This window comes from Ascidia mentula, unplaced genomic scaffold (assembly GCF_947561715.1).
Source record: "Ascidia mentula unplaced genomic scaffold, kaAscMent1.1 scaffold_58, whole genome shotgun sequence".
Lineage (NCBI taxonomy): Eukaryota > Metazoa > Chordata > Ascidiacea > Phlebobranchia > Ascidiidae > Ascidia > Ascidia mentula.
The window spans coordinates 3959-27731 of NW_028113739.1; the positions used below are offsets into that span (position 1 = coordinate 3959).

Here is a 23773-nt window from a genome sequence, read left to right on the forward strand (position 1 = left end):
TTCAAAGTGGGGTTGGAAAATGACCCACATTTAAATCTTTCGTTTTTAATTGACACCGGTTCTGACGTCTAAATATCAGCACGGCGATTATTGTTTTCTCAAATGTATTTATTGTCATACTAAAATTACCTGTATGCCTCGTAATATAGAATTCAGCTATAACTTAATTATTTTGTGCATGGCAGCAGCTATAAAGTTGCCTGCTAAGATTGAAGAGACTTAAATTTTGATAGAATTCAATAACGCCCACAAGTTAAAAAATGCATTTTTTTGTAAAAGCCACAAAAACACTGCTTAACCTTTAACAAAAGACTTGCCATCACCCACTTTAACCATGCAGACTTTTTGTTAATATTTAAATAGCTCGGGTTGTTACGTTTAATTAAATCAGCCCGCTGCTGTCAATTGTAAACGATTTGGCGGAATGATTCGTTGTTCTTTCCCTGCACAATATATTCACTGAAAACCAAGAGACTGTCGTGCGGTTGTGAATTTTTGACTCATCGTACCTGACGTTGGTACCTCCGAAGACCTGGTATAGGCAGACCGATAGCGTAGGCCTATATGCGTCTCTTTAAAAAAAAAACTGTGATCTTCATAGGAACCTTGCACGAAAATCCCGATTATTTCAAGCGACAAAATATTGTCAAAAGTCACTGCTAAAACCGTAGAAAGTTTTATTTTTAAAATTGCGAGAAAGAGCAATCAAAAATTTGCGAAGGAAAATAATTTAGTTCTCATCCGAGGAAGTTGCAATTGATGAAATATCCTCCTTGTCACCTGTGAAGAAAACAGGTTGGATCTACCAATAATGACACTTAAAACATATGCGCGTCCCTTATTGACTGCCATAATATATTTGGCAAATTGTACATTACAAAAAGTGCTATTTTTTGTATAAACATCGTCGGCACAATCACATTACATTACAAAGCTCCCCCCATCACAAATTTATTCCATTTTTGCACAAGGAATTCCCACTTGGGAACCATTTCACATTACAATAAGGAAAATTTTCGTAATATTATGCGTGGAATGTTTACATGAAGTGTAATGCTAATATTATTTAAGAAATGAAAAAGCTCGTCTTTAGGTCCATTTTCATTTAAAATTTTATTAAGTCTATTTCTTCAAGGTGTGGTGAGCTTTTTGAAACTTTTATACTTTGTAAAATAAACAATAAAAAAACGGACGCATCAGAAGAACTGCTCACTTTTTTGGAGGTTTTCACATTTCCTTGAAAGCTGTATTCCTGTCTTTCCCAACTTCTTCCAATCATCCAAGCTTTCTTCTAACTCCTTATTTTCGCCAACTTTCTGCAACAAGCGGTTGTACAAATAGTTTGATACCAAACTTATGTATACAGAAAAACGTATGACAGGTAATTTTGTGTTAACTGACCTTTCTTATTTTTTCCAACAGCTTGGGACAATTCGGGCAAGATCTTCCACATTTGCACAAGTGTGCGCCCTTTGTTTCAAAGAGCTGTTATAAAACAGATAATTTACCACGACAAAATACTATTGAAAAAACGGAGCACTTGCTGAGCGCCAACTGGAATGAACGATTTTAACCCAGAGACCAGCTGTAAGTTTAAGGTAGGTTTAACTTTGCAGACAGCAGACGGAACCAATATTAAAACGAGACGTTTACTCAATGACGTCAATGCCAGATACAGGTAAACTTAATAAAAGCAATAATAAAAGCATTGGGGCGTCTATATTTAAATTCTTAGTTGCTTGTATTCAAAATAGTTCCTCACCTCATTGTGTGAAGCGCTAACTGTTTTGTGAGTTTTGTCTTTTTCAGGTTTTGGATTCTGTGGAATCTCAACTAAAGGAATTCTGTGGATGATCAAGTTCTTTCAAATGACAATTTAGGGAACATTTTTAACACGTTTACCTTGCTGTAGTTGAAGTTGGTTGAAGACTTTTTGCTCTCTGGAGCTTGTCACATGTAAAGGCCTATCACAAAATTCACGTAAGCAGAAGGTTTGCGAGAATCAAAGAGAGCTGCATTCAGGCGAACACACTGTTTCGACTTGTATGGTTTTATCACCCGAGCCGTTAGCTCTATCGGATACCAAGCAATCGTTTGGCCATATGCTCTCCACGGTGGTTCGTTTCTTGGTACTTTTGAGTACACAACGGAACGATGCTGACCGAAACGTAACATAAAGTCTGTGTACCTGCTTGTGTTAAAGCTATCACAGTGTCACAGTCAACATGCAGCGGCACAAACGAGACCTTACTGGTCAAAACAATGTGCATACTCCTCATTAATGTATTGATGAGATATGGAAAAACCTCGAACAAGTTATTTTGTTAACAACAAGTTGCGTTAATTTTGAACTTTACAACGAAAGATAAAAGCAGTGTTATGCTTACCTTTTGATAAACCGGCGCATTTTCATCACTCTTAGATTGATTCATTTTCAGCCAACCTGTGCCCATTAATATGGCACGCGTGTTAATTTGGAAGCAATTTTATTCCTATTTTGCAATGTATATAACAGCACTTACAAGGGTAATACATACGACCTGCAGACCCGGAAGCTAATTAATTGTTTCTGTAAAATGTAAACTATAGTTTACACGGTATACCGTCTATGATTGGGCTTAAGTTATTCAAATATTGCCTGCCTAGAAGACTCTGCTCTTCTCCACAAACTCAAACAACAGTTTAAACCAACCCGAGTTCAAGGAAGAATGACGGTAGTTTAAATTACGCGCGCATGACAAACCGAAAGGAAACCGCGTTTGAACGTACACAAGCTCCTCGTCAGTGTTTGCACACACCGCTTCTCTTAATACACTTGGGTAACATTCCACGGAATACAACGAACTTCAATATCGCTGGGAAATATTTATTCGTGTACAGAAAACTTTAAAATTACCAAATCGTTTACAAGTGGGCGCTCGCTTGCCATGTGTTGCATGGTAACAAAATGCCTCGTGGTACGACATAAGTGACCTAGAGCAGTGCTTCCCAACCTTTTTCAGTTCGCGACCCACTTTTAATGCAAGTTTTATTGTGAGACCCACAATGAGATATGACCAAACGAATGTTACGTAATGATAATGCAATAATTTCGTGATCTTATAGAAAAATATAACATTTAGAAATGCTTCGCGACCCACCTGAAATAGCTTCGCGACCCACTGGTTGGGAAGCACTGACCTAGAGTAACCCCGACAGACTGTTCGATTATGGAGTTGGTTGAAATCTCATCTGTGGGAAACCACCCTTGTCAGAGTCGTATGATTTGTGCAGATTTATTGTAGCAATTACATCATCATGCAGTGACGACACACACAACAACGACAAAGCAGTGAGAATTCGATAATCTCGTCGTATCGAAGTAATATAAGGCATCCTCAAACAGTGTCCAAAGTATGGAGTTTTTAATAAGCGCAGGGTGATGGCATTGCTCTGTTATATTATTGTAACATCGGCTGTAGTTTTTTACACAAAACAAACACAAACAAGGAAAAGTTCAAAGTTCAAGCCAGATCGAGTTGGCTGATCTTGATGGGGCTGGTGGGGGTTGAATGACGTCCTTCTCTGCCGGCACAACCAGTTTGCGTCTGACGTCAACACACTGCCCGTCAAGCTTGAGTGAGTTTCTCTTGCACGCCAGGTCAGCCTCGATCCTGTACAGGTTCTTGTAAAGTCCGTCCCGGGCGTGACTGGAAAAGAAACATGTACATTTGAGCACGATTTAAAACTTAACATATCCCGTAAGGTTGAACACATGGTACATTTAACTTTTAAGCATTATGAAAAAAATTATATAGATAAAAACTTCGAGCAAAGACACTGAATCATGAGCGTCCCCCCCAGTAAAAATGTTAGAACCCGGTTTAAATCATTAACATCATTTTATTCAACTTTTGGGTGTGGTTTCTTGACTTGTTTGAGTCCTCAGACCACTTCCTGCACACCCCGAAGCAAAAACATAAAGCAAAAAAAAATTACACAAAAAGTTAATACACACTTAACTCTAACACAATAGTTTATTGTAGATCTGTTCCCTGACTTTAAATGTGTTTGTTACTGACAAGTTTTCATGCAGAAATGGTATTGGACACAACATTGCCATTATTTAAAACACTATTAGGGCATTTTCTTGCATGAATTCCAAATTCCAAATTAATGTTGACAGTCAAGTTATTTAACTTGTTTTAGTCTACCATATGTCAGATAAAATGCAAATTCCAGATTAAGTGTAAATGTGAACTGGTAAGCCATAAAACAATAGTCCCTCTTGTGTACCATAACATGGGCTGTTACAACTTTTTGCTCGTCAAATAAATATGGATTGTCACAACTTACTGAGCCTGGGCAAGCTTCTCCTTCAGTGAAGCAATACTTCCTTCAATCTGGTGAACTTCTTCAGTCAAACCATATTGTGGCTGCAAATAATTCCACATCAAAGTAATGCTATGTGTATATAGGAATTGTATGATGAGCCACTTGTCAGTATTACCATGTACCCGCTTTCTTCCGTATCAAGTTACCAAACAGTAAAGCAATGAAATCTATTGTTTGAAAATGCTTTAAATATTATATGACACATTTAAATCAACTCAGGATATCAGAGCAGAACTTTAAACTCCATTGGAACATTAAAAATCCAAATCAAAAGTAAATTTCACAGTAAAACAGTGACTTTTTATATAAACCAGCGGGAAACTTTCATATCCTCTAGGATGTTTATTTCATTTTAACATTTGCATACGTAGTTCGTTTACATTGCAAACCTTGGCAAAAATAAACATGATTCGATTTTAAATAAAACTGGTAGAAGTGTCTCATGTAATTAAATTTATGTTGAGAAAAATTTTTACAAACATGAAGAATATTGTTACCTTGTCTCTGCATAGTTCAACATTTGGTCGATACGTCCTTGTCTCAAGTCTGGTGTGAGCAACCTTGAGTGGTGCAGCTTTGGCACGGATTGCATGTTCCAGATTTCTAATGTCCGCCTCAACCTCAGCAATTTCTTCTTTCGTCTGAAACAAATAACTGTGATTGCGACTTTTTTACATTTCTACTTAATATGAGCATAAAAACTTGTAAAGACAAAAATGACAAAAAACTTCCACAACCAAAGTGGAAAAAGTCACAAGCAAAATAATCATGCTAGCTTTCTTGCCTCAAACCTTTTGATCAATTAATATAGTACTGCAATACTGCTAGTTTGAAGTCCTCATGCTAGTGGCAAACCAGAAAATATGTTATTTATTTTGTGCACTTACAGATAGAAACAACACTTACATTGGTCTGTTGCCAGACAAGCTCCCTCTCAGCTTGCTCCATTTCATGAAGTCGTTTGCGGTACGAGAACTGGGTTGCGGTCCGTTGAGTTTCCAATTCATTTTTGGTTTGTGCGAGAGTAGCATCGATCGCCTCACGCAGGGTCACACTCGCTCTCATCTCTGCTTCTGCTCTGTCCTTGTTGTACTGAGAGAACTGGTGCCAAGACTCTGGGGTGGTGCTTCTACACACAAAAAGCACAGCATCTATGTAAAGGGTGGGTATAAAATCAAGACAAAAATAAAGAAAATGGCAGCTGTGTAGAAAAATGCTGCATGAAAACATTTTCAGTAAATATAGGCTGGCTGGATTCAATGAAGGGTTGATTTCCAGATCCAAGATTTGTTCTAATGGAATATCAAACCTATTAGTTTTATATTTAAAAACCTGTGCAAAGATTGCATGTTATGTAAATCAGTGCCAAGAAGAATCTTGCAATGAAGAGCAATATTGATGGACTTACTCTTTGAGAACACGTGTAGGATTTGGTTTGTACGAGATTCCAGATGACTCATTATTGAAGCCGTAACATTGTTGGTCGATTCCTTGAGCTTCAAACTTGTCTCTCTGATCGTTGGCCAACTGCTGACGGGCCTCTCTCAACAAGCTGCACAATATTAATAAAAAACAATTAGTTTTCAGTATTACATGCTGATTATTTCAACATAGCACCTATTATTGTGTGTCCATTTAAAGAGTAACTATGTCTACGTCAAGAAAGTACCATGGTTAGCACAAAATAAAAAATTAAGACCATCAGTTTACACACACAAAGTTAATACAAAATGAATTTTTTAGGGACATTTTTTTATTTGGCTTGATAAATTTATCATTTTTTTTACCATAATTGCTCAAAAGATTCAGCAACCCTTTTCTAAAGTTGTTACACGATCTTGTCGATGATTTCCACCTCCTGCCAACATAACAAATTTTGTGTCTATTTACTTCCAAAATACAATTTGCTTGCTAATATAAAACAAACAGTGTCGCAATATGTTTGCCAAAAAATTTGCTTACATTATTTCCTGCATCTGTTTCATCCAAACATCTTTCCAATGTCTCCTTGCACTTTGTGATGTCATCAATGAGATCATCCAAGCGTGTATTGTTGTCATGCTGGTTCCATTTAGTTTGATTTGCAGTTAACCTGGTGCCCCTTTTACTCATACAGAAACATTTTTCCTTTAATTCTACTAATACTACTGACTGATTACAAAAGCCCATGGCCTCATCTTTTCTAAACTTGCACTGTGATATCAAAAAATATATTGCCCTGAGACAAAAAAATTAACTGCAATAAATTAAAACAATTTGCATTTTATTTTCAAAACAAGTAAATTTGCATTTTATTTTTAAAATAAGAAATACGACCATTTATATTTGAAAAATTAATAAGTAATTTCATCTTCATCTGAAGTATCACAAGTATCACAAGTATCAAAATTATCACAAGTAACACAAGTATCACAAGTATCACAAGTATCAAAAGTAACACAACTATCACAAGTATCACAAGTATCACAAGTATCACAAGTATCAAAATTATCAAAAGTATGTGAAGTATGAGAAGTATCAAAATTATCAAAAGTATCAAAATTATCAAAAGTATCAAAAGTATTTGAAGTATTAAAAATATTAAAATTATTAAAAGTATTAAAAGTAACAAAAGTAACAAAAGTATTTGAAGTGTTTGAAGTGTTTGAAGTATTTGAAGTGTTTGAAGTGTTTGAAGTTTTGAAGTATTTGAAGTGTTTGAAGTATTTTCCTCATCACCTGTGAATGAAAGAACATGCTTTTATTGGCTTTGTTTTTGTGTTGAAACTATTTAAGAAAAAAAGTGACGTCACATTTGAAAAATTTCCCACATTTTATTACCTTGATCAGTCAGTTCTTGCTGGTAGCAAGCCTTATCAATTGAGCTAATTTGATCCACCTGAGATGATATTTCTTTTTTTCGATCCATCCTTTATGTTTCCTTAACAGCTTGAGACAAGTTTCCTTAACAGCTTGAGACAAGTTTCCTTAACAGCTTGAGACAAGTTTCCTTAACAGCTTGAGACAAGTTTCCTTAACAGCTTGAGACAAGTCTATGTCTCCTTAATTAATATCTAAACAAATAAGACAACCTTTGTAGATATTTAGGTGCAATAGCCCATCAACCAGAACAAAAAATACCAACTAGCTAAAACATGGGTTATTATCGGCCTAAAACCGGACCCAAACGCTTGACAGACGTATAAGTCAGGGAATTTACAAACTTTTATCAAAAAGGGGTTAATATAAATTAATATCATTTACCGTGGACTTAGTGCAAGGTATAGCGAATATACTTTAACGTTTGTTGAAGCTATATATCATAGACATAGTGCAAGGTTAGCGTCTCATATTGATTTTTAAAAATTGCTTGTAGTAACCGCATTTTGTTTAAAGTCACCACCAATTTATTCAATCCCTTAAGACTGTCGCCAAACCCCGTTGCATGCATTGTGTATCGTTTTCTCATCTTTTCACTTCCCTTTTGTTTTGCAATCACCGAACTCGTACCTGCACCGCCAATAACCACCACTGCTTGGAACCTCTAATAATTCTTTCCCTTTATTTTACACCTTCTTCCTTTATGAGCTGTCACATTCTTGACCATATAGATATAATATATATGTTGTTGGGTGCAAAGTATCTGGAGTTAAGTAGTCTAAATAAAAAAGCCAAAGCTAGAACGCTGTTCATCATAATGTTGGTAAAAGTTTTGAATCCATACAGGGTTCATCATCAGTACTCAATTTGAGCATTCTATTTGCTGTTATGATGAACAGCATTCTACCTTTGGCTTTTTTATTTAGACTATATGTTGTTACGTTCACAACCTGATATCTCATAAATATACTGAGGCTTTAAAATACTGTGTATCCTGTACAAATAAAACATCACCGACGTTAATCGGTGAGACGTATTGTATGCTTTGCGAAAGGTAAGACAGCAAATACATTGTCAAGAGATCTACATATACCTCTGTAACGTTACAGTCCAGCCCTTTCTCCTAACACCTTTGCTTTCTTTATTTCTTCAAAATCGCACCATCATCGTCTTTGGAAAATATACGCACGGATAGAGAGCGAAATTTACAATGGTTTTATCGGATGACATGTACGAATGCCTTCATTGAAAATATAAAACAAACAGTGTCGCAATATGTTTGCCAAAAAATTTGCTTACATTATTTCCTGCATCTGTTTCATCCAAACATCTTTCCAATGTCTCCTTGCAGTTTGTGATGTCATCAATGCGATCATCCAAGCGTGTATTGTTGTCATGCTGGTCCCATTTAGTTTGATTTGCAGTTGACCTGGTGCCCCTTTTACTCATACAGAAACATTTTTCCTTTAATTCTACTAATACTACTGACTGATTACAAAAGCCCATGGCCTCATCTTTTCAAAACTTGCACTGTGATACCAAAAAATATATTGCCCTGAGACAAAAAAATTAACTGGCTGCGCGAAATATATTTTGACTGCGCGAAATATTTTAAGACTGCGTGAAATATTTTTTCACTGCGCGAAATATATTTTGGCTGCGCGAAATATATTTTGACTGCGCGAAATATTTTTTCACTGCGCGAAATATTTTTCACTGCGCGAAATATATGTTGTTAGTTTTCATGATAATTGCCTGGCGGGAAGTCTAGTTGTTTCAAGTTTTTACGTACATGAACTGAACACGCTATAATGTGTGCATTTAGGTTCAAATAGGAAAATAGCTTGAGTGTTTTATCCCTATTTTTAATCATGTACTGCACAAATTGTGGAAGGCTATACTTGTTCAAGAACACTTGTATTGTGCATGTGCACATTGCGGACGCGGTAAGTGGTTTATTCTTTAATTGTCTTTTATCAGCCTTGTCAATCTGTTATTTTTAGGTAACATTCTTGTAAATGTTAATATATCAGATATGTGCCAGTATACGTAAAATTATGTTGTGCAGGTAAAATTAGATTGACTCTGTGTTGCAGAGAAAGCCCATGGCAGCAATCATGAATCATCCTACTTTGTCTAAATCTGAAAAAGAGGGTTCTGTGATTGAAAATGTTAATTCCAGTATAAATGGTTAGTATGCCAAACAACCTGTAGCTGAACAACTTTGGTTGACTTTGCAAAACAAAACTTTAATAATATATGTGAAATCTACAGGTAGGAGGTAGCCTACATCATCCATCAAACGCAAAAGTGCAACAGAAATTTTGCCATTTAGTGAATTTAAAGCAATGAAAGGCTCACAATGGAAGCAAAGAGTGTCGAAAAAGGATGAAAATGAGGAAGTGTGTGCTAACATAGGCATGCTTGAATATGGAGGGAAATATTTTAAGTTGAAGCCAGTTCGGGGTCAATCCATTATATAATTAATGTTGGAAAAAAAGAGTGTGTTCAATTCATACTGAATAAAGCCAAAGAACGGTACTTTCAATTTTATCCAAAGAGTCAAAGACATGGTGCAGTGTACCACCTTGCTTTTAAAGATGGACAAATTGTTGAAGTATTGCCTGGAACAAATGAGCCATTCACTCTAGTCAAATACAAGGAGAGCATTGGTAAAGATTACAAGAAGATCATGTTATATCTACTTGAATGTGACAGTGAAGATGATGAAACAAATGATTCAAGTAACATTGAATGCTCTAGTAATGGAAAACAATCTCCCTCTATTCTATGAAGTTCATTGCCTGATTTTACTGATTGCTTTGATTCTAGTGAACTGGACAATATTATTGGCAATCAATGTGATTTGTTAGCCCCAAAACTTGACAAGCATGATGGCAAAAAATTCAATAATTTGAATTCTGCACTAGAGTCGTTGCATAAAAAAGTTGATGATTTAGACCAGTTGTTTATTTGTGTGCGCCGTGGGGCTCATATTCAACGTCAACTTAACTTGTGGAAAAGAGAAAACAAAAAGAAATCAGCAGAAAAGAAATTGGTTGTCAAATTTCAAGGTGAGACAGGGATTGATTCTGGTGCAATGGCTAAGGAGTTCTTTAGTCTTGTTTTGCAAAGTATTTGTGAACAATTCTTTCCTAATGGTATCTCAGTTGACTCAATGCTTCATGTCCAAAATGGACATTTTAAAGCCTGTGGTGAAATAATAGCTGCAAGTTTGGTGTAAGGTGGACCTGCTTCGAATTGCTGACACCCAAATGTGTTTTTTGCTGACATGGATACAGTTGATATAACCAAACTAAAACTTGACCAACACTTTACTGAAAATGAAGTTCAACTGATACAGAGAGTTTGTGCTGACCCATTAGTTCATACTGACGTAATAGCAGAAAATGGATACACAGGCAAAATCAATATTGATAGCGCTAGTGCAATTAGTCGCACAATCATGGTAAGCATCACTAATAAGCGGCTTTGCTACCTCAAAGAGTTTGCTTCAGGACTAAATCTGTTTGGTTTGTTCAATGTTGTCAAAAATAATGCCTTACTTTTTGCACCTTTATTCATTCCAGGCAAATTGACAGTTGATGCCAATTATGTGTTAAGTTTACTTCAACCGCAATATTTCTCAAAAAATTCCACAAAGCGATGCATAGAGGAGAAGATAATGGATAACTTTCAAGATTTCTTGAACTATATTGAGGATAACTGTATTCGGGCCCCCACAGAAGAAGTTTTGGCTTACTGCTGTACTAACAGTGAAAATGAAGTCAATGTAGAAAATATTGGAGAGACAATGACTGCAGCAGCTGATTGTACTCCAGCTGGTGTGCTAGGTTGGCTAACAGGCCAAAAATATAGGCCAATATTTGGTGACAGTTTGTCCATATCTGTGGAATTTAATCATGACTGCATGAGCAACAACCCACACCACACCATCTGTTTTCCTGTTGTTGGCGCATGTGCGAAAACAATTACGCTCCCTACAAAACATATGGAAGAACTTCAAGATTTCAAATCAATCTTTATTACAGCAATGTCCAATGGCCAGGCATTTGGTTTACATTGAAAAAATTATTCTATTTCATTGTTTGTATTCATAAGTAGTTGTCACTTCATTGCATGTTTGGGCGCAAGCATTTCCTATTTTCTACTTGCATGGCAATTACTTCCTTAAAAAGAAGTCCAACTTAATCACTGGCAAAACACATTGAAACTGCCCAAATATGGAAGTATAATTCTGAAACAAACCTACTTAGCATTTTTTCAGTAGCTCACCCAATTCCTCTTCTGTTTTTGCAGGATAAATGAATGAAAGCATGGTAATGACCTGCATCTATCAAATCATTTCATCATTCATGCTGCGCCCTGTCTACGTCACCAAGACGTTCGACAACAATCTTGTCATCACCTTTAACACCAACGTCATATGTCAACACCAACGTCATTTGCCTTTTTCCTAAACCCAATTAACTGCACGCTCCCTGGCTATATATTCCGATAAAATTTATCAAGTAACCAGAGAGAGGGGGAAAGACAAGCCAAGACTGAACTAAGAGACGAGAAGACCATAAGTCGAAGAGTAGATCAAGAAACTATGGTGTTGATTTTCGCCAAGCTATACTAGCTTTATTGTTTAAGAACCGATTGATGCGTGGTTTGTAAGTTGTCGATGGTTTTTGTTTGAGTTTTAACGAATTAAATTGAAGGATAAATCTTAAAGGCCTACAGTCTTTGTTTAAATAGTAACGCAGGAGTCAGATATACGGCAGTGTTATATTTTGTACTACGTTCCGCGAACGGTCAGTGCAGACCTAGTTGTTCTCTCATTTGTCAGTTGCATTTTCAACTTTTCTTCAAAACTCACAACAGTTTTTTGTAGTGTTCCTATTTCATCTAAAATTTTGTCCTGCTTTCTTTGCACTGAAAGTGTTGATGATGGCAGTTGTAATATATGGTGAATCATGTTCTGCATATCATCACTGTTTCTGACAACCTTCGGTGATTTGTGGGGTTGTGCAAAGAGTCGTTTTCTTGGTTATGATTGAAGACTATACCTAAAGATATTTTGTCAGAGCATTTTACCAAATTTATTCAGTCAAATACTAAAATTCTTTGCAACACTTTTGCAGGCACATTGTGTCAACAAATACAATGGCTTACCTTTGTAAGGGCACAGTGGCTTGTGTGTGTGAAACATTCCTATCAGTCTCACATGGTGAACTCTGAACTGATATATCCACAGGCATGCAAACATACTTACATCAACAAGTTGGATTACAGGTTTCAAGCTGCTGTTTCTACAGTATTTAAGTGATTCCTGTAACTTTAATAAGTTATCTAATTCGCCATTCATATGATCCTGTGTATAGGAAAAACACTATAAATTGATTTAGTGAAATGCAATGTGAATATGTACCTCAAGTCCTTCAATTTCAAAAACAGCATCCAAATTGGTCATTAATTCTAAGTATCGACTAACGATGTCTTCATAACAAATATTTATTAATAATTTAAATTCGTAATGAATAAAAAAACTGTTTTAATAAACCTTCAAATTTGTTTAATTTTGTTTATATTTACATACAAATGTTATTCCATCTTCTACTTTAGAAATTTCATTTCTCCGTTTTTTGAATGATTCATTTGAAATAAAAAGTATTTAGGTATTGTACAGTAACATTTACACACCAAAGGTGCCCAATAGAAGAGAAAAATCACAAATTTGGTACACCAGTTGTTGAACGAACACTCAAACACCATATCCAAAAAAAGGCTACAGAAATATTTGGCATGTGATAGATAGTGATCAAAAAAAGGCCTCCATCATTGCTTTAGTTTTGCATCACTACAATTATACAACAACAAAAATACACAACTCTATCAAATTGCACAAAGTTGTGTAACGTTTGTTGTTTTGCAGCTTTCTCCTTTTTTTGCCACCGCAGATTTCTTAATTTTTGAGAAAGTCTTTTGCAAAATACAATATGATTTAACCACAACATAAACACACTTGGATAAATGTAGTAACCAGTTTAGGCTAGGATCCACAATTCACCATCAAGTAACGTCAAACACGCATGCCAAAATATTAAAGTAACGTTTTAGTTACATGGGTTACTTTAAACTAAAGAACCCCCTTCTTGAAACAAAAATAATATAACACACGCATGCATAGTGACATGACCTTAAAGGATAGGCGTTTACATGCATAGAATACTGTTATAGACAAAACATGCTTTATAGCAGTTCGGCTTTTAAACGTAGTGACTTATTAATATTGCGTTAAGACTTATAAGTTACAATTACAGTACCGAGTTGCAAATGGTGGTTAGTCATTACGTCCAGTTCTTTTCTTGCGTCCGTCAGGGTAATGGAGCGAAGAACCACTATGTGCCATTCACCACGAAATTCACTCCTAAACAAGTAAAATGTCGTGAGAATCACGAAGTACCATGCAATAGAATATTACAAAAATAAGCGGAACAAACCAATCTGATAAAGCAAAAGTGATCACGTCGGGCAAGTTCACTATTGCAGCGTGCCAACTTGAATTCCCGGTCGCTGCTATAACTAAAACTAACATGCGTGTTGCTACAACATTGCCAAACTGTATGGCAAAGTTTTGAAGTTAAACCATCGTTTACTTTTGAAGAAGTCATTTTTTGCTTCAGGTCCTAAACATGATTGCATATTAATTGGTCCAAAGTACTTCATTTGACTTGCATCTTTGGGGTAAATGTTGAAGCACTATAAATTTTTCGAAATTGGTTGTTCTGCAATGCAACAGCTAAATACAATTCTGCCACTGTATCATCAGATGAAACAGGGGAAAAGCGAATTACCACAATCCGCTGCAAGAACAAAAATAACTTCAATTCTTCATAGTTATCTACAACTAAGTGATCAATTACAAGCGGCAAAATAGCTACAAGCACTTTCATAGACGCTGCTGTTTGTGGCAGAACATATGTGTTTTCTTTCAATAGTTTCTGGTTTGTCAAGACGATGAAAATCAAAAAACTTTATTCGTTTGTTTTAAAGTGAAGAGTTTTTGTTCAAATATAAAGCGGTACAATAATAACTTCAGTTAAAATTTTGCAACACCCTCTAATAAGACATGCATAGGATCATGGAGTAGACACCGACAAACATCAAATCCATCAATATCAACCAAATGCTGCATCTCATTACAAGACAGAATCGACTACATTGTACAATGCTCTAAAACAAAGCGCTGCATGTTTCCACCATTCGCCACAATTCAATGAACAGACGACAAAAGCTTCTTTGTTGCGTCATACGAAGCGAACCAATAGCTAAATCTTGCAAATGGCGCAACGGAAAAAAATCGCACGAAATAAGTTACTTTTGGTAGATATATCAGTACGGTTCAAATGTGTAACCAAATTCGAACTGAAATTATTTTTTTATATTAAACTAAGCAATGTACTGTTTGGTCGTTTTTTGGACACTTCTTAACTTTTTCAGATAATTTATAAATTTCCCTTTTGTACTTCCGTTGCAACTTTTTTCCAACCAGCCATAAACCAACTTGGTCATTAGGGCAACGCACGGTTCAAACGTGTTCGCCAGGTAACAAAGATACGACTCTTGACAAACATTGAACATATAATAAACCTAAACATCAAATTATGGTGTGAATTTAATCGAACGTATTGTGCTAAAGAAGGTTTAGTTACTAAACACAAGATTTCGGCATAATTAGCACAATAGAGAAATTCGTGTGTTTAAAATCAATCCCGAATGTGTTTAGAAATGTTTATTTAAAATTTCGTTTAGAAATTGAACACGTCGCAAGTGTAACACAAAAAAATGCGTAACGTTTCAAAACACTTTTTCGGCTGATTACACTATTTATGTGTTTAAATTTATTACACCTAGTTTGCAGTGTAGTGAAACGACTTAAAGCTTGTAAACATGCGAAACGCAACAAATATCTTTACTCAAGCTGCGACTTTGAAAGCATTCAGTTTGGCCAGAGTTGTTGATTAGGGAATTTAGAAAAAAAAAGACTATTTGTAGGATAAAGATCCCTGATGTCCATGCAAAAGATTTAACGCAACACGCGTTTACGCGCATTCAAATAATGGTTGGTTATTTTTCACTAGTTTATGATCTTTCGTTTTCGGCCAGCAGTTGGCGCTGTAGGGCAAATCCAGCAAAACTTCCTTGATGAAGTGCTGTCATGTCAGAGGTGCTAAACTTATCTTACCACAGTGTAGGAGAACTCTGTCTCTGATACCTGGGTGGAGAATAACAACACAACAAAAATTAAACGAATTTAAGTAAATCGAGTCGGAACATGCGTGTTTTGCAAAATTGTCCGTGAATCGATTTCGCATTTATCGATCGTCTCGTTGTAAAACAAAACTTACATTGCAATATCACTTGTAATACTTTCTGACACTGATCGTATTTCATACTATTTCTATAGTTCCATCTAATGGAAGACTTGACATTATTATAAAACCATCAATTCCTCCTCCTGCAATATCACTTGTAATACTTTCTGACACTGTGTTTATTGATAACAACAACAAGTGGCACAAAACAAAACAATTGTCAGTATTTGAAAAGTTACATTTTCATAAACAGCAATAATACTCCAACCAATTACTGACGATGGAAAGTAAGTGCCAAACAGTAACTATGGTTGTCGCAAATAATATTGAATAACTACAAAAGTTGATACAACGTCAAAGAAGAAAGATTTTTGAAAGCGATTCTATATAGACCAACTTATCACGTGACTCATACAATGGTACATAAAATGATGACATATAAAATACAACTGAAAAGCATGACTGGGCATTAACAGAGGCAAGGAAACAACAAAACAGAGTTAGTACCCGAAACAGCTTAGATCTGGCGTCAAAGATGTACTTTGTCATACTTGTGAGATTTTTGCAAAAAAAAATGTCATCTGATATATCAACTTTCTGTTTAAATTACTTTGCCATCACAAACCAAATCGGATTCTACACATCGAAGGTACGCGAAAAACAAGAGCAGTTTTCGAAAATTCGATCTCAGGAAAACGTACTTCACATTTTACACAAACTAAATGCAAGGTTTATTTACAGAGTGGTTTCTGCTTCAACCGAAATCACATTTTTCTGTTGATCTTCCTGTGGTCTGCGCCTGAAAACGGCTCGTAGGCCATCCCGGATTCTATCATAAAGCAGTTTTGGGGCGTTGGAGTAGATGAGGGGATTTAGAGAGTTGTTGATAGGGAGCAGGATAATTGCTGACACCGCGTACATCATTGGAGGCATACGGACTCCACCGAAGTTCACAAATGTCATAATGGAAATTGGAATCCAGCAGAGAAAATCGGTAATTAACAGTCGAAGGATTTTCTTTTGCATTTCTGACGTAACAAACATTGTTAATGGTATGTTATGTCTGCAAATACGAATGTGCTTTACCTTTGTTTTGTGTTGTCGTCCTTATATCTGTTGTTCGCTCGGTCACTTGCTTGGCACTGGCAGTTGACTTCCTGTAAATCCAAAAATACGCAATTGCCACAAAGATGAAGGCCAGAAAGTTGAGAGTAATGATGGCGATTGAATACCCCCATGCCTTGTCTTTGGTTGTTACATAAAGTTTGCTGATGCAAACACTGCTGCTGCTGTAATATCTATACATAAACAATATTGTGGCGATAAAATTAAAGATTTTGCTGGCAGAAAAACAAACCCAAAATATCCAGAAATATCAAATAGCTCAGTGTAATTGTAATCCTTAAGAATATCCATAAAATCCATCCAGGAATTAGCATCATCCACTCGCTTGAGGACAGTGTTGAGTACTTGGGAATTGTTGCTTGTGAAGTTGTGTTGGAAAGTTACAAATCGATTCATGAAGTTATTCACGCCTGTATACGCAACGCGAGCTTCATTTGAAACTGGTTACACCACCAATATCGACGACAATATCTTTCCAGAAAAGTCGACGGCAACATTGTCAAAAAACGGATTCTCATTCATCAAAGCTTTGGTTTCAAACAAATGTTGAAGTTGAGTTGCGAGTGGAATAAAAGCAATTGTAAAGGACAATGCCCAGGAGAGAATAATGGAAAGGATGACTGTTTTCAATTTCGGTTTCAAGGATGCATTGAATGGCTGAAACACAAGAGAACATTATTTGCATTAAAAAGCAATCTGCTTGCAAGCTCGGCGGTCTTTTCAAATCGAGGGACGGGGAATGTAGTTGTCAGTTCGAATCCCATCGAACTGTACATTGTTCTCTCTTTCTGTACACAATAGTTCCAAAATTGGGCAAAACTGCGTCATTTCAACTGTGTTGGGGTTTGCTAAGCTTACATGCAAGAGTGTTCGTTTCAGTTTCGTTTAACATGTTAGGCGGAGTGAGAGTGATAACAAATAAGTTTCCGGATATAAAAGATTACCGGAGAGAAAGTTGTCATAAACTTTTGGAAATGGCCGTCACCGGTTCAACTAAGTTGACAATAACATAACAACCAAATTCAATTGTTTTACTCACGGTTTTCACAGCATACAGTCGGAATATGGTCAACAGAATCATTGTAAACACCGATGTTTCGCTTGAAAGCAAAACCAAAACCCCCATTGTGGTGCTACTTCCGCTTGATCTCCAAATAAGGTCATTGGCACAATAATTTCCGGAGTATCTGACACCAGCGGCGTCCAGCATGATCAGATAAACTCCCATGAGTAGATCGGAAACGGATAAATTCAAAACGAGCAGATGATTTGTGCGAAATGCAGCAGATTGTGATTCTGTCGTCGCCAACGTTTTGCTTTCCATCATCATGACAATTTCAAAAGCAAAGTTTTTTTTTACACATTATCTTATTGTACAACAAGAATCAGAAAAATCTTATTGTACACAATGGCTCGTAGAAATGGGTTTGCAATCAACTCGTATCGTGATGAAAATATATTTTCGTTTATCACTTTTGTGTTTGTTGGGCACTCGTCTGACCAATCAAAGCAGTCGCCGACTCCATCGAACTTCTGTGAGTTGAAGAAAACTTCGTAAATTGAAGAAAACTTATTTTAATTTGGTATAAAAATCATGTTGGGAAATGACTGTTTTGTGTGCAATTGGTGAGCAGACTTACAGCAAACTTTCCATAAACTTAACGGGTGTTAAAAAGAATAGACAAAAACATAGTAAATCAAAAAATCTTAAATTATTGATATGTGTTTACCTTCTCCTTCTTAATGAACAATGGTTGTTTGTTTTCGCAATAAAACCTTCCATCATTTGTGCAGTTTGTTTCGTCACTTTGATCGTCGCAGTTAATTGTGAGGTCACAAACATCCGATTCGTTGACAGAAATCTGTTTACGAAAGGTTTTTATTTGTTTTTGTCACAACGACACAAATGGTATGGAATTGTAAAAGTTTTTAGTGAAGCATGTTTTTAACTAACGTTATTAACATCATTGTGAATAAATAATGGGTTTTGTGGGCATAATACAATACATAATAGTAAATAGATAACTAATAATGGCAGTGAAAATAAAAAAATAACAAATCTGTTTAGCTTTAATTAACAATTGATTGGTTGTTTTTAAAACACTAGAACAGCATTTAGAAACTACAAAGTTTGTCAGCAACGGATATTTTTACTTTAGTCCTGTACAACGTTGGACAGTAGAATCTTCCTTCCTTTGTGCACAATTCTTCTGGATATTCGTCACTTTCATCCCTGCAATCGATAAAACCGTGGCAGACTTTGGACATAGGAAAAAAGTCCGTCTTTTGTGTCGCAGTGTTTCCGATGTTTGCAAAGTTGACGATCTTCATCGTGGTCGAAGTATCGACCTGTGTCACTATTGCGGATGCGACGACTGCAGTCCCGCCGGCCATCGCACAGTAGTTCGTTGCCAAACGTGCGCCATATCCTAGTGCTCACCATCCAACCTTGTGTAAAACACATCACGTGGTTCCTGTTGTGCGAACGATTTGTTGCGCATGCTGGAAGGAATATTTTTGTTATAATTTTAAACGAATATTTTTATTAGTATTGTAAGGCTTGTCAGGATTTCGGCGTTGTTATGAAGTTTCGTTAACAACGCCTACTGCTGCTCTGAAAAAATTAGGAACCAGTCTTCTCACAATTAGGTGTTTTGGGTGATTGTGCTGTAATCTATATTTCAGTCCTAGCAATCACTTTTTAAAACTTTTAAAATAAAGTGCAACAAGTTGTAGTTGGTACATTGCAGTGATGTAAGTTTACTAGGGAGCCATAACAACCAAGTCTTCAAAATTTCTTTTAAACTGATTATTAAACAAAACAATAAGTTATGTATTCTCACTTACTTGACACATCCACTTTCTCCCCTGTATGTAGTAGGTTGTGGTTGTTGAGCAGTCGTTCTTCCATTTTTCATCAACACTAAATATATTTGACAAAGTCATACGATTGCAAGATATTAGGCTTGCAAATTTTTAATGGTGCTTTGTAAAATTTGTGCAAATACACTTAAACTTAGCAAATAATTGCGATAGTATTTACGACAAAACTCCCACAGAAATTCAAAATATACTGGTTTTGGGGAACATGCTGCGAAAAACGACACTTGCCGACGCATTAAGGTTGTTTGTTACTGACTCCATACTGTACTCACGTAACAAGGTTATCTTGATTTGGGACGTAAATAAACAATATCAGCAGAGGCATCATGAAGATGAACTGTAATTAGCTGGTCAACATAAGGTTTGGAAATGGTTTTCAGCAACCAAGCATAAGTATTTTACCGCAATGATGTTATAGGGAGGTTGAAGCACAAACGGGCTGATTTTTCGCATCGGTAAAGCACAAGCCTAAATTGCGGATAGCAAACTGCCGGATCCAAATTACCCGACCGGACCGGAACTACCCGGGTCCGCCCGGGCCGGATGATTTAAAACTTGGGACATCACCACAAAACGTTCAGCCGTTTCCCTTTTATTGTTTGCAAACATCAACTCCCTGTAATGACATGTATCATTCCAGCTGACGAAGATATATAACGTTTCGTAGGCATTACTGTCAACATGACCTCAAATTCCTTGTCCAGGAATTCTATTTACGTGACTCTCTGCCCAAATTGCGGCTGCATTGTTAATCCTGCAGCTCCTAGGCCCCATGCCTTACGCGTTAACATAACGCGTTAACATATGTACTCTTGATACTAACGGCAAGCGCGATAAAGTGCCTTATGGCTAACAAGTTCTCGCAACTAACGCCGGGAATTCCGCACATGTCATTAAAACGTAATTTATCGTGGCAGTTGTTAACCCCTTGGCATGCATTGCTTGTGTCTTTGCGCAACACGAAGTTCCAACTAATTTAACGTCGATTTTCGCAACGCCAAGATTAAACCAATCTTTCATCACTTACTAATGTAACTTGCCGCACTTGATATTCGCAGATTGACAAAAACATTCGTCACTTTTATCAAGGCAATCAATGACGTCATCACAAACACTTGACCTTGGGATGATCATGGGGTCGTTTGTACATTGAAAACATAACCGATGATTAAATGTGTGAGAACTACGAACATCCCTGTAGAAAAACATATTCCATGTCTGATAGAATGAATCGTAGTGTTCTTCCTTGTGTTAAATGTGTTTTTTGTTGCTACGAATTTTTCTGAGTAGTCATTCCGCAATCTTCATTTGTATTGAAATAATACAACAAACAACACATCTCAACATGTGGGTTTTTGAAACTTCTTCGATAACTCAGATAACAACGAATGTAGGAAACATATTGAAGTACTTTCACCTTATGTAAGGACTGGCGAGGTTTTCAGGATAAGTGGGAAAGTTGGCCGGTATCTCATCACTTCTATCCCTGCAATCAGGTGTAAAATATTCCAACATATTTTCCGGCAAATTATTATCACCACAAAACCACTCAGCCCGCAAATGAAATCTGCACAAAACACATGAACACGTAAATCGATTTGAAATCTTTTGTCAACGTTTATAAACCCAGATAAATGATATTTAAAATTTAAATTTAACCTGAAACGAAATATACTCTTTGTCTTAGAACCCGAGGGCTTGCTCTTTAATCGTAAAATAGTCCATGGGTGTTTGTAATTAACTCAGGTTTGTCTGTAATACAAAGTGGAATAACAACAAATATTGCTGGCTGAAGTGCGTCTGCAACCGGTGTTCGTTATTGCGCGCATGAAACGTGAGAAATCCTTGTATATTAATCAAATATTATGTTCTTTCCGCACGAACTGATAACAAATCCCTCAAGGGAATTTTCGTTCCATAACACATAAAAATATATTGTTAATACGCTAATACCTGCGATGACATCCAGCGGCAAATTAGAGTGGCTTATCACCATAAACTTGTTTTTTTTGCAGAAAATATTATCAGCATCATTAATGTAAAAAAATGCCTTCAACCCACGTTTAAGAAAGAACTCCGACAAGGTTTAAGCAATTCTTTCATGTGATTGATTGCCTTTTTATTGATAAGTCAAATTCCATGTGGTGCTGACGTCGCTTTAGTATCGCCTTTCTTTGACCTTCTAGATCAGTGTTTCTTAACCTTTTTTGGATCGCGAACCGCTAAAACATTCTTTGAAAAGCTATGGACCCCTTTGCAAGAAACACATTGCAAATGTCGAAAAATTAAAATTCGTGGACAGCGAAACCTTATGGACAAAGGAAAATACGTGGATTTTCGGAATAATTTTATTTCGTTTCATGGACCCCAGGTTAAGAACCCCTGTTCTAGATACTGGGTGAATTTTGTGTTCATAATTGTGGCAACAACCAAATTACAGTAAATTTGCCTATAGGGGCAATCAATCATTAGAGACGGCAAATCCCAACTACATCGAGAAACAAGACGCTTCTTCATCCACACGAGGTGTATATTTTTTATAAGCAACTTTATTTGGTGTTGCAATACCTTCTAACAGTGACCAAAGACCGTCAAGCAGCGACAAACCGCAAGGTCTTTTAAGTAGCTCAGATCCGGAACCAACACATAGTTAAGTAGTTACATTTTAGTTTATCTCAGTAGTTGTTTTTACGCAAACTACACAAGATTTGAGTTGATTTGTGCTTTATGGCTTTTTTGACCCTTGTTTTGGTTTCAAACACGTATCTTGCCAGCGACAACCAACTTGTTATCAACGGCAAAATTTTTAAGCTAAAGCAGAGAATCAACGCAGTAGTTTGTATCCAAAGCTGGCAACCTGGCTGCTTTTACGATAAATATGAAGACCTTGAACTAATTTCTGATGTGCAAAACTTGTAAAGAGTACTTCAACATGTTGTACAAAATCAACAACTTCGTACTACAATTGGTTGAATAAATCAAAGTCTGCTGCTCTGCACTACGAAGACCGATTGCTAGAACTGTATACCGCTGTTGCACCATAGGAGACCATGGCATATATCAACGAGAAATGTTCTAAATTTCTATCTACTCCACTTGCCAGTACCGAATTTCCTCCACTCTTCTTGTAGACAGAGCTATGGTTTGGTTCGCTCTTTGGTTGGATCTTTTGGGGCACGGAATTCAACAACATATTCCCTTTTTCCATCTCATTCGCTTGATTGTGGCATTTCTGGCTGACGACGACATTCAACATATCTTTTAAATAACAACTTTGAGATAATTCGCGGGATCGACAAGGATTTGGACGAAGAATTGGGGCTTCACCATCGTTGGATCAACATTAATTCAATCGTACTGGTATTGTACTTGTTTCATTATATTTTTTGTTTTAATATTTTAAATCTCTTTTGTATCATTCGTTTTGGCATAATTAGTTGGAATTCAACTACGTCCTGTTCTGTTTATGGAGAAAATTATTTCATTTTTGCCCAAATCAAACGTAACTTCAGGTCATTTAACGCCCGGTTTGCAAACTATTGGGGAAGAATCTAACGTCACAGTGTTAAATGAATATGGGGAAACTCCTCTTAAGCGAACGGGTTTGACATCTTAGAGAGTACGTTGCCTACTGGCAAGGAACATATAAGGTTGTCATCTTCATCCAGATCTAGCACGCCTCGTGTTGGTAATATTGGTGGCGAAACTTAAATATAAATCTAGTATTTTAAATGCCGAAAATGCCACAGGCTTGGTTCAACAGTTTGAGTCTCAGTAATTCAATTATGCTGTATCTTGCTTGAATGAGGAACAAATCTCAAAGGTAGGAAATGTGGTGTCAAATCTTTGCAAGGGAAAAAGCCTTCCGATTTGTTGCGCAGCGAGCTAGAACCCAGCACAGAGCGTTTGTTGAAACGATTTTTTTTGACAAATTTCCCGCTAACATCCGTCTCGTTCTTGCAACCGATTATGACACGGATTTAGACACTCTTACTATTGAAGCTAAACTGCTTCGCGCCATGAAAAGGAAAAAACCTTCTGTTGTTTCCACTCCTGTTAACTCGCACATGTCAATAAATGACAATTTTGATAGACGATTGGAAAATATAGGTCCTTCTTACAGACCACAATTCTTGGGTAAATTCTGC

The 23773-nt window shown here is 36.5% G+C and overlaps 4 protein-coding genes and 1 long non-coding RNA gene across 6 annotated transcripts; 1 reads left to right on the top strand and 4 right to left on the bottom strand.

Moving 5' to 3' along the window:
* Nucleotides 1-660: 660 nt before the first annotated feature.
* On the bottom strand, nucleotides 661-2534 carry LOC145917707 (uncharacterized). Of its 2 annotated transcripts, none has more exons than XM_083002975.1 (6): nucleotides 2388-2534; nucleotides 1903-1964; nucleotides 1763-1844; nucleotides 1402-1470; nucleotides 1214-1316; nucleotides 661-780 (listed from the first exon to the last, which is right to left on the bottom strand). In XM_083002975.1, exons 1-6 carry the CDS (start codon nucleotides 2451-2453, stop codon nucleotides 731-733), a joined length of 432 nt encoding a protein of 143 aa, XP_082859101.1. In that variant the 5' UTR covers nucleotides 2454-2534; the 3' UTR covers nucleotides 661-730. The 2 variants fall into 2 exon arrangements, with proteins under 2 accessions (XP_082859101.1, XP_082859100.1); XM_083002974.1 differs by having other exon boundaries at nucleotides 1402-1485.
* Nucleotides 2535-3259: 725 nt separating this feature from the next.
* Nucleotides 3260-6470, bottom strand: LOC145917700 (tektin-2-like). Its single transcript, XM_083002967.1, has 7 exons — nucleotides 6337-6470; nucleotides 6162-6232; nucleotides 5783-5926; nucleotides 5281-5503; nucleotides 4872-5015; nucleotides 4336-4415; nucleotides 3260-3689 (listed from the first exon to the last, which is right to left on the bottom strand). The coding sequence occupies exons 4-7, from the start codon at nucleotides 5437-5439 to the stop codon at nucleotides 3497-3499; spliced, it is 576 nt and encodes a 191-aa protein (XP_082859093.1). The 5' UTR covers nucleotides 5440-5503; nucleotides 5783-5926; nucleotides 6162-6232; nucleotides 6337-6470; the 3' UTR covers nucleotides 3260-3496.
* A 2586-nt stretch (nucleotides 6471-9056) lies between these two features.
* On the top strand, nucleotides 9057-12300 carry LOC145917702 (uncharacterized). The gene is made up of 3 exons (XR_014405722.1): nucleotides 9057-9179; nucleotides 9330-9423; nucleotides 9508-12300. It is a non-coding gene; the product is annotated as an uncharacterized LOC145917702 (long non-coding RNA).
* Nucleotides 12168-14097, bottom strand: LOC145917701 (uncharacterized). Its single transcript, XM_083002968.1, has 4 exons — nucleotides 13743-14097; nucleotides 12671-13669; nucleotides 12415-12613; nucleotides 12168-12308 (listed from the first exon to the last, which is right to left on the bottom strand). Exons 2-4 carry the CDS (start codon nucleotides 12710-12712, stop codon nucleotides 12214-12216), a joined length of 336 nt encoding a protein of 111 aa, XP_082859094.1. The 5' UTR covers nucleotides 12713-13669; nucleotides 13743-14097; the 3' UTR covers nucleotides 12168-12213.
* Nucleotides 14098-15875: 1778 nt separating this feature from the next.
* LOC145917705 (uncharacterized) lies at nucleotides 15876-21140 on the bottom strand. Its single transcript, XM_083002970.1, has 8 exons — nucleotides 21043-21140; nucleotides 20653-20820; nucleotides 20131-20265; nucleotides 19590-19665; nucleotides 17216-17399; nucleotides 16975-17149; nucleotides 16704-16915; nucleotides 15876-16645 (listed from the first exon to the last, which is right to left on the bottom strand). Exons 1-8 carry the CDS (start codon nucleotides 21138-21140, stop codon nucleotides 16353-16355), a joined length of 1341 nt encoding a protein of 446 aa, XP_082859096.1. The 3' UTR covers nucleotides 15876-16352.
* Nucleotides 21141-23773: the final 2633 nt, after the last annotated feature.

Excerpts from the sequence above, each read along its gene's own strand:
- LOC145917705 (XM_083002970.1), bottom strand. The coding sequence starts at position 21,140 with ATGTTGGAATATTTTACACCTGATTGCAGGGATAGAAGTGATGAGATA. Across the intron at positions 20,821-21,042 it reads CTCGCCAGTCCTTACATAAG|GGATGTTCGTAGTTCTCACA; the intron begins GTGAAAGTACTT and ends GTTTTTCTACAG. Across the intron at positions 16,916-16,974 it reads GATATTTCTGGATATTTTGG|ATATTACAGCAGCAGCAGTG; the intron begins GTTTGTTTTTCT and ends GTTTATGTATAG.
- LOC145917707 (XM_083002974.1), bottom strand. The coding sequence starts at position 2,453 with ATGGGCACAGGTTGGCTGAAAATGAATCAATCTAAGAGTGATGAAAAT. Across the intron at positions 1,486-1,762 it reads TTAGCGCTTCACACAATGAG|CTCTTTGAAACAAAGGGCGC; the intron begins GTGAGGAACTAT and ends GTTTTATAACAG. Across the intron at positions 781-1,213 it reads ATGTGAAAACCTCCAAAAAA|GTGACAAGGAGGATATTTCA; the intron begins GTGAGCAGTTCT and ends TTTTCTTCACAG.
- LOC145917700 (XM_083002967.1), bottom strand. The coding sequence starts at position 5,439 with ATGAGAGCGAGTGTGACCCTGCGTGAGGCGATCGATGCTACTCTCGCA. Across the intron at positions 5,016-5,280 it reads TTGTCTGGCAACAGACCAAT|ACGAAAGAAGAAATTGCTGA; the intron begins GTAAGTGTTGTT and ends TATTTGTTTCAG. Across the intron at positions 3,690-4,335 it reads GAGAAGCTTGCCCAGGCTCA|TCACGCCCGGGACGGACTTT; the intron begins GTAAGTTGTGAC and ends TTTCTTTTCCAG.
- LOC145917701 (XM_083002968.1), bottom strand. The coding sequence starts at position 12,712 with ATGACCAATTTGGATGCTGTTTTTGAAATTGAAGGACTTGAG. Across the intron at positions 12,614-12,670 it reads TTGAAATTGAAGGACTTGAG|GATCATATGAATGGCGAATT; the intron begins GTACATATTCAC and ends TCCTATACACAG. Across the intron at positions 12,309-12,414 it reads GCCACTGTGCCCTTACAAAG|GTATAGTCTTCAATCATAAC; the intron begins GTAAGCCATTGT and ends AAATATCTTTAG.